Source organism: Protobothrops mucrosquamatus, unplaced genomic scaffold (assembly GCF_001527695.2).
Source record: "Protobothrops mucrosquamatus isolate PMUCROS unplaced genomic scaffold, P.Mucros_1.0 scaffold91, whole genome shotgun sequence".
In the NCBI taxonomy this organism is placed as follows: domain Eukaryota; kingdom Metazoa; phylum Chordata; class Lepidosauria; order Squamata; family Viperidae; genus Protobothrops; species Protobothrops mucrosquamatus.
The window spans coordinates 888,548-898,401 of NW_015386466.1; the positions used below are offsets into that span (position 1 = coordinate 888,548).

The 9,854-nt window shown below is 34.1% G+C and overlaps 1 protein-coding gene across 1 annotated transcript in view; it reads right to left on the minus strand.

The window, feature by feature from the left end:
- Window positions 1-1,938: 1,938 nt before the first annotated feature.
- Window positions 1,939-9,854, minus strand: part of LOC107284443 (kinesin-like protein KIF27) — a 23,848-nt gene continuing 15,932 nt past the window's right edge. The window contains exons 12-17 of the mRNA XM_029283442.1: window positions 9,545-9,721; window positions 8,305-8,520; window positions 7,250-7,456; window positions 6,552-6,750; window positions 4,889-5,053; window positions 1,939-4,187 (exon numbers count right to left, since the gene is read on the minus strand). Of these exons, the coding sequence (XP_029139275.1) occupies window positions 3,757-4,187; window positions 4,889-5,053; window positions 6,552-6,750; window positions 7,250-7,456; window positions 8,305-8,520; window positions 9,545-9,721 (1,395 nt within the window). The 3' untranslated portion in view covers window positions 1,939-3,756. The remainder of the gene's footprint in view (window positions 4,188-4,888; window positions 5,054-6,551; window positions 6,751-7,249; window positions 7,457-8,304; window positions 8,521-9,544; window positions 9,722-9,854) is intronic.

Below are 9,854 nucleotides of genomic sequence, written 5' to 3' on the forward strand. Positions count from 1 at the left end.
AAATGGGGTCGCGACCCATAGGTTGAGAACCGCTGAGTTAGAAACATACAGCCCAGCAGGCAGCCTAGACAGTTTATTTCGTTTGGTGTTTGTGTAGTTGGGTTCTAGACTTTGGTTTTGGCCCAGTCTTCGGATCCTCTCTTCCACGGGAGGAATAGAGACCCCCTTCGACAAGGTCTCCCGTCCTCGGGACTGCCTCTTCCGTCCGAAAGAACCAGGACGGTTCATCATCATAAATTAACTCTCCCAGACCACCTATGAGTGAAGTCTCAGAACTGAAGATGTTTCAAACATCTTCAAAGAGGAAAAAGAAAGTCCAGTTGCCTCATGAAAAAGCACCTTTGGGACAACCATGACCTGGATGACTGAGAATATCCATAGACATTTCACTATGCCCCTAATGTATCTGGTGTGCAGCAACAGTTGGAGACAGGTGGTCCTTCAGATAACCAGGGTCTGTACCGTAAAGTTCTTTATAGGTTACGACTAGCACTTTGAATTGCACCTGGAAGCCAACTGCCAACCAATGCAGCTCCCACAGTTAATGGTGGCACATGGGCGTACCATGTGGCATCCAATACTGTGCATGCAACTGCATTGCAGTATGGGTGGGGGTTGAGGATTTAAATTATGATTTTTTAACCATGAACTTTAAATGTTGTATACCACCTAGAGCAGGGGCAGGCAAGCTTAGCTCTTTTATGACTCGTGGACTTCAACTCCCAGAATTCCTCAGCCAGCACAGCTGGCTGAGGAATTCTGGGAGTTGAAGTCCACGAGTCATAAAAGAGCCAAGATTGCCTACCCTTGACCTAGAGTCACTGTGTGTGGGTTGGGTTGTTATATATGTTTGATAAATACATTTTATACCAGATGTAGTTTTCGCAAGGTCTTCAAGGGCATCTTAAATTAGAATGCATTATAATAGTCCAGTCATAGGTGACCAGGGCATGAATACATGAAGAGCATCCCAGTTGAAGAGCTGCCACTGGTGCAGAAGATGAACCTGTGGAAAGACCTTCCTCACCACAACTGCTTTTTGAGAAGTGACTATGAGTACAGAAGGACCCCCAAGTTGTTCACCAGTCTAGAATAGGGAACTGCTACCCCATCCAAAGCCAACTATGGAAACGTACTCAAGTCTGGAGGTCAGGCAAACAGCTACATCCACTCAGTCTTGTCAGTACCTGAGCTGAAATTTGTTCTGCCCATCTAGACCCGAACAACCTCTAGACATTAGGTAAGCACATTGATAGCTTCACCTGGTGGATAAGCTGACCTATAATAGTTTGATATAGAATGATTGTAGGCTGGGCTTGAATGTATCACGTTTTTTATTTATCCTTATTTGGCCTTGTCTTATATTAATTTTAAACTCATGTTAACTGTCCAGAGTTGCAATTATGAGTTGGGCAGCCATATAAGTTGAATGAATGAAAAAAGAAATGGTATTATATATGTGAATTACTTTTGTATATGAGTGTTCTCATGCTTATATTTCTGCATAGCAGACACTATGATAGTATGATTAAAAAATCCAATCATCATCAAATTAATGAAAAGTGAGTCTAGATCTTGCTACTGCACACAAAATAATTCCTATTGCTAAGGTAATTGATTTTTTTCTCACTTCTTAAAATATTAAGACTGAAATCATGCTTATTTTTACTTGGGAATCACCATTGAATTCAGTAGCTTCTCCAATAAACATGGATAGGATCCATCTGCAGACAGGTCACTAGAATAGGAAACAGGTTAAAAAGCAATACCGCTGCAATTTCTAGGTGCCAAAGTACATACTGCTTTTAGTAAACAAAACTGATGCCTGGAAAATATTACCCTTATACTTATTTAAAACTCTCGACAAGTATATTGACCCGGGCAAGGGTGTTATTGGCTAGTTTTCCATTAGTGAGGACCAAAGCATGGTGTATGTGTGTGTGTGTATATCAAGAAAAGCAATGAAAATAGTGGCTATGTATAGCCTTTCCCATAAAATTCTGGCCACACAGTATTTCTCATTTCAGTCATTACTTATTCCAGTGTTGTTGAATAAAGGAAACATTACAACCTCACATTTAGCAAAGTATTCGGGTTTACAAGTTTCTAAATATAAAATGTATCACTAACTTTAAACTATTTCAATCTCAGATCATATGCAAAAACAATCAACAAAACTAAAAAAAATAAATAGAAGAAACACAGCTAAAAATATCACCACTATCAAGTTATTTCAACTCAGTTCTAATACATTGATCTGGTTTGAGCAAATATGCTGGTGCATTATACTCTTAGCATTTTTACTTTGTTTCTTTTTTTGTGGAAATAACTAAAACACAGAATTGCTATCCATCATTTCTTAACTTTTTATCCAAGGAGATATCTTAGGGTGTTCCTCTCTTAATAAGTCTGCTTATATTTTTGGTTTCTGAAGGCTAAAGTTCAGTTTGGATAAAATAATAGCCTAGATAAAAATTCCCAAGCTTAAACACTACTGCTGATAGGAGAAGCCAAAGCAGTCTCCAAGCCTTACCAAAACACCATTCCCACATGCTCTGAATTTAACCAGTCAAGCAATTACATTTTTCAGATGATTTCAACTTTAAAATAGTATTTAATGCTTCTAAAATTGCATTTCAGAGATAATCTGTATTTCTGGTTGTGAAACTACTTATACACAAAGGTACCATACACAAACAAATATAGTTCTTGGTAGAAAGATGTCTGAAAATCTGGTATATTCTATAGAGTCTCTCCAGAGATAAAAGGAAATCAACATTTACCTCTGCCCCTTTCACCGGCAGGAGCTTTTATTGGATAGGAATAACTTCTATTCCTAGAAGAGTGACTCAGGATCCAAATATTTTGAAAGGGTTTGTAAAGAGTCTCTGGCTTTATTTTTATTAGTAGGTTTAACTTCACGTAGGGTTAAACACTGGGATGTACAGATATTCTCTGACATAGCAAAATATTTTTTATTACGCTTAAATTCATTTGACTGAGTTCATCCCTGTTTGTATAAACAATCACTGAAACAGATTTAATGTTGATTATAGGAATAAAAACATTTACTTGGAAAATGGTATAAAAATTATACTGGTAACAGTTCCAGGCCTAGTTCAAATATGACTTTTATAGCCAAGTAAGTTATTAATAAAGTTTGCATTTGAGATGCAAGCATGTATTTATTTTAAATGTAAGTTTTAGCAATGAGGGATTTTCATTTTTTCCTTTTAACTACTTAATATTTTAGAAAAATAGTTTTTAAAGGATATTTCTATTTCATTGTATGCTGTCCATATCTATATGGTTATCAGGGCAATTGATTTATCTAAAAATTATCAATTACATATAAAATGATAGCCCTTTCTGCACCATGGGGCTTTTTTTTCATAATCATGGAAGGTATTGAATACCTTGTTATTTATGCTTTCTTTGTTCTCATTAGTATGCTACCAGGATTGTGTGAACCAATTCTCTATATTATTTAGAACAGTATAATGCTGCACAGTATTAAAAGAATAAAGAAATGTATTAATAAAAATGTAAGTAAAAAGATTCTTTAAAGACAAAATTATTGTTCCCCTTTATATACTACCATACCAATGCCAAAAAGGAATTAGGTTTCTTTAAAGGAAAATGAAAGACCAAGGTGAAGAATAACTGCTAACAATAATTTACACAAACATCATAACTTCCTGAAATAATGTGGAAAAATAAGAAATTGCAAAATTACTTTCTGAATTGTCATCTGAATTACATAGTATGGTCATAAGATTTTCTAGGCATTTCAATGGAATCTGCAGCAACCGAATTTATAGTAGCTCGTCTTGATGAAAGCTCAGCAGCTGGGATATGGCGTAATTCTTTACGGGAAAATTTTACTGGAGTTAGTCCTTGAAATTGGGTCACTGGGTTGCCTGTCTGTGAGTGACTAAATGCTTGTGAATGAGATTTTGTGAAATGTTGTACTTTCCCTGTTGGCTCCTCACGATTATTAGAGGTAGAAAGTACTGCTTCTATAGCTTCCTCCTCAAGTGTCTCGGTTGAAGTCTGCTGTGTTCCTATATCACCTACAGTGCAGTTTATTTCTTTTGATTTCTCTACAGTTTGGAGTCTCTGTCCTTGTTCTTCTAAAGAAATACTTGTTTCTTCTTGATTTAGCATCCCCTCATTAGAAGCATAACCTAAAATGGAATATTCAAAGCAACAATTAACTTAAATGCTTCAAGATAAATATTACAGTTTGTTAAGGTTACAAATTTTAGTTGATTAACTATTCACTGTTATTGTAAAATAACCTTATTGTGCAATTAAAAGTTAATAAAGAAGAATATGGTCATTTGGAATCTTGCATTACCCTTTCATTTATGGAAAGGACTCTAAACCTTTCTAAACCTGAAGCTTTCATTAGTGGAAATGGAATGTGTTCAATGTGTGTACTGTATGTGTGTCAGAGGGAGTCACACGATGTTCAGTTTTCAGATATTGTCCCTGCTATGCTGCCAGTACCTCTATGTCTCCAAAGGATACTCATTAGTGGGAATTTAAAATCAAAACCAGACTGCGTTTGCAAAAATTAAAAATCTCTTATATGAAATCTTGGATTGTTATCTGAAAACTAAAATTTAACTTTAGCCTTAAAAGGAAGTATACAGTACATTTATTATAAATAAAACAAATGTCTGTATCTACAAATATAACATTGGAATCTAATCCCACTCAGAATGAAATAGATGGTACTTAAATTTGATAAATGGATAGATGGATCAATAGATAATAGGTAGATAATAGATTGATAGATACGGTAGATCTTTATGGGAACATTTCTCTTAATGTGAATTATTAAGTTTTAGCTATGTTAGGATTTTAGCTCTAATAGTCATACATTTAGTTTGTTTTAAAGAGTGATACGTTGATTCCCCAACAGGATCCTTTAATTTCTTCTTTAACTCTCGGCTGGTTTTCTTATAAAAAAACAAATCTCGTTCCAACTGCTGAACTTTAGCTTCATAGACTTTAATAGTTTCTGCAGTATTTTCACCTTCTTGGTCTGAAAAAAGAAGGAAATTTGTTTTACTGTGGTACATTTTATTACGATGAACAAAAGTTACAAGTTTATTTCGCATCTTGTCTTCAACTTTGTGAAAAATAATATATGTATTTAAATATTTAAAAGAACCCCTATGATTTTGGACTCATGGAAAAAATGGATAACCATGAATAAGAAAACAAAACATAATTGAAGCACCTAACAAAAAGTAGTTCACTGGTGAGAATTAGAAAATGTATAGTCATCAATGTTTTAAGAAAGCAGAAAATTGCACCTATCATAAAATAATAATTTACTGACAGAAAGACAGCCATTAACAAGTTTGAAAACTACTTCTTTAAACAATAATGAGATCAAGTTGGGAGAGGCACTTCTTGATGAACTTGAGGATATTGTACCCAGATACAGATAGTCCTTGACTTAAAACCATTCATTTAATGATGCTTCAAAGTTACTATGGTGCTAAAAAAGTGACTTACGACCCATTCTCAAAGTTATGACCATCGCATCTCCCCCATAGTCACTGATCATAATTTAGGTGCCTAACAACTGACTTACATTTACGACAGTTGCAATGTCTTATGGTCATAATTTGTGACCTTCCCATCTGCATTCCAACAAGCAAAGTCAATGAGTGAAGCCAGATTTGCTTAACAACTGCATGATTCACTTAACCAAGTGACTCACTTAATGACTGAGGTAAAATGGTCATAAAATTGGGTCCAATCACATGTTGACCACATTGCTTAGCAATCAAAACTCCAGTCCCAATTGTGGTTATAAGTCAAAGACTACCTGTATGTTCCTCTATAAATTGTGGATACCAAGATCCTGTTCCTCTGGTAAAGGAGATCTTCAAAAATTTTCCCTTTGCCCCTGTAGTCTTAATTCTGACTCTGCTACCGAAGGTATGCTGATCCTATGAATAACTTTGACATGAGACTGGGAGAAATGGAGCTTTGAAACAAGTATCTTTCCCCTTTTTATCAGTTCTATCATCCAATAAATGAATTTCTGTTCACAGAAAAAGAAAGAAGTGAATCTTGACTTCTTATGGCTAGTTGTGTGTGGAATATGTTAAAAGAATATGAATAATCAAAGCATGTTTACCTCAGTTTATTACAACTGAATTTTAAAACGAGCTATTATAATGTATCTCGTAACTCTTTGTCTTTATTGCTTTAAATTGTAATTTGTGGGTAAGCTGTGGCAGTATATTTAAGATTTTATATTTTATATTAATGTTCAACTATTTAATCTTATAGATTGACTCTAATGAACATCATGCATTAGATGGGAGTATGGAAATGGTAAGTATACATTTAAAATTAATTTTGATATTTCAAATGTAAGGAGCAAACATAGCTCTGTGATACATATAGAAAAATTCAGATTCATAAGACCAAATTTTCATTCTCTTTGTGATTCTAATAAACATCTTGTCCTATTGGATGAGATCTATTTCCCACTTTATCTATCCAGACGCAAGATCCAATACCTTTACAGTGAAGTAGTATCAACTGAATCTTTTGTTCATGTTCTTTCTGTTGAAGGGTGAGGCGCCTGTCACATTGCAGCATGAGATGTTCAAGTGCCAATTCAAGTTCTCTTATTATATTTTCTTGTTCCATTGCCCTCATTCTCAGTTCTTCAGACTGCAGTTGCAATTTACGTTCACTCTCACGGAGTCGAACAACCTAAAAATAAGTAGCATTTTCTTTGTACAAGTCTGTTTGAATAGAAATTTAATGCATTGTTGCTTAGAATAATTTAAAAAAAAACAGTTTGCAAGCTTGAACGGAATTGTTAATAAAATCATCTAATTCAAATATGCTATGAAACATACATTCATAACAACATCAGAGGTTTCACTGCTCTCAGAGTTATAACACATAATTACTAGAAACAAAATATTTTTAGATGATTTATATATATGCACTCAGACAGAATGGCTACTTTTTAAATATGTATTATATTTTAAATTCAGAGAATATTAAAATGTAAATGTTGGAAAAAATCCTCTCTGTGTCTAGTGCAAAAATCCAAAAACAATCAGTTTTGTATTGTGTATTTTTATACAAATTGTATTTTTACACAACTATGTTCATGAATTATCAGAAGTACATGAGGTGGCCATTTTATAACCAATAAAAAGAATAGGCAGAATCTTCATTGCTGAATACTATTCTGACAAACCTTGTTAAAATACTTTAAAAGAATTGCACGCAGTTCAGTTGTGGACAATGATACCAACTTTCCCATCACACTGGCTTCACTTTGTGTAAGAATCTGTGAGGAGACTCTGATTGAGTTTTGATGGTTTTGTATACTTTCGTTCTTATAAGCAATGGCCGCTTCCAAGGTTTCAATTCCTTCCTCAAGCTGGAATAAAACATGCTCTTCCTAAGAAGAAACAAAGCAGGGATGTCAAATGTATTACAATAAATCTGAAGGCTATTAATGATAATAATTCATCACATAATTCCTGTGATTATGAACATACTGTAATACAATATTATATTGTATGGGTTCTTCAAAAGCCTATCATATGCTTCTTAGAGAAAGCAGAAACAGTATGTAAGTATCTATTGAAAAGGAGCCAATTCTCAAATTTCTCATTTATTGTGCTTGAAAAAAGTCTCTTTTGTCTATAATAGAATTAAGTATGCAAACTGAAATATTTCAAAATGAGAGATATTTCTTTTATTTATTTATTCCACTATTTTAAAATATTGTTCTCCAATTCTCCTCCTTCTGTGGCTTTTTGTGATTTTTGCTACTTTTTTAGTAGTAGACATTTCCTTTTTTTAAAAGTTATAATCCAGAAAGGGAAAGTAAAAAATAAAGGTGAGGGATTTTACCTCTTTCTCAATATCCTTAACTCTTTAGTCCCATTTGACACTCCCTAGTTCTATAATCACATGATCTTTCACAACTTTCCCTTATCTCTCTGTTTAATGAAACCGTATTCCTTAGTTTAACAAAACTACATCCTTTAACTTATAGGGGCTGCTGTTTTTTAGAAGCAGAGAAGAAAATACACAAACACATAAAATGGAAGAAGAGGGCACCTTTCCTGGAAGTACTTTTCACTGTTCAATTTCTTCTGAAAAAATTTAACAAAATACTATGATTCTTTAAAAAAAATTTTTTTACCAGCTCTACATATTAACAGTTTACTTACTAATTTGATTGCATTTGGATTTTTCTATTAACAGCAGCTAATAGTTATCAAATAGACAATGACTCACTTCTGGTGATAACACTCTGCCATTCTTTAATTTCTCATCCACGCTATTTCTTCTTTTCAACAGCTGATCCCTTTCTTTTTGCAAAGCCTGAACCTCTTCAAAAATCTTCCCTTGTTCATCAGTGGCACTCCTCTGAAGCTGCTTATTTTTGTCACAAAGTTCTTGATCTAACATACTTAGACGGGTAGATAATTTCAAACTATCTTCATTGAGAGCCTATGAAATCACAAATAAAGATACAATCCCTATAAGAACAATAATTTTGAAGAGAGATGTGGCACTTTAAAGGCTATCCCATTTAATATGGCATAAATCTTCATATAATATATTCTACTGGAAACAAACTCTTTAAAAACTTAGGATATCTTCATTCCTCCATGGCTAAACTAATACTATGTACAATGAATATAATGTAGGGTAGAAGCAGATAGTGTTTGGCCAGATTTTGTTTCTCTGAAATCATGACTAATGATTTCACCATACTTTCTTTAGCTTTTTTTGTGATTTCAATTTAACTGGTCATCTGGTAAGAACATTTACCATGCCATGCCTGAGCTTCTGTTCAGTTTAAAAGATAAGTGAAAGGGAAGCATGTGTCTTAGCAGTTTAACATTACAGATATGGGGGAAAGTGCAGAACTAAGGAGATGAAACAAGTTGAGAGTTCTTGTCAATGGACAAGAAGCAGACATGTCAAACTCGCGACGTCACGTGACGTTGCACGACGTATCGGAACTTTTTCCCCATTGCCAGCAATGGGGTGGGCGCGGTTTTGTGACTCATCTGCCCCGTGGGCCGGCAATTTGACACCCCTGACCTAAAGTGTCAGCATTCATCTTGAAAAAACATTTTCTTAGCAATTCCATTTGCATCATAGCACAGCAAGAAGTTAATTTACTATTTTGCCCAACAGAATAAGTGTAGGCATGCAACTGCATAGCCAATCGAAGAAAAGCAGAAGTAATGCTTGTACTAAATCTAAAATATATCATCTGTTTTGATAACAGAAAATAGTGTTAACAAAATACATTTTCTATGTTGGTTTAACATGTATTGGCTATTATGGGAGAAACAGCAAAACAATGTACAAAACATTCAGTAGTAGATGTATCTATTATTTCTCATTAAAAATCAGTTAATTTGAAATTGTTAAAACATTTTTATACTGAAGACACAGAGTGCAAATGCAGAGTGCTAATTTCTAACTTCAGTTCCTAGCATATCGCAGTATTAAAAAGTACCTGGCTGGATCTGAGTTTTTTAATTTCCAAATGGCTTTTCTCCTGCATCAGTGTTTCCTTCTTTAAAATAATCGCTTCTCTTCTTTTTAAATCTTCCTCCAAAGCAGCTAACTCTTGATGCTGGTGCAAAATCTTTTCTAGTTCTTCATCTAAGCATTTCTTTTTCTCTTCTAATTTCTACATTGAACAGAAATGATGCACAAATTTAGCTCTTCAATTATACTAAATTTAATACTAAGCTTTAATACTAAAACTAGTTTAAACAGTGCTTATTTTTCAATGGGTTAAAAGTTCCAACTGGCATTTATAG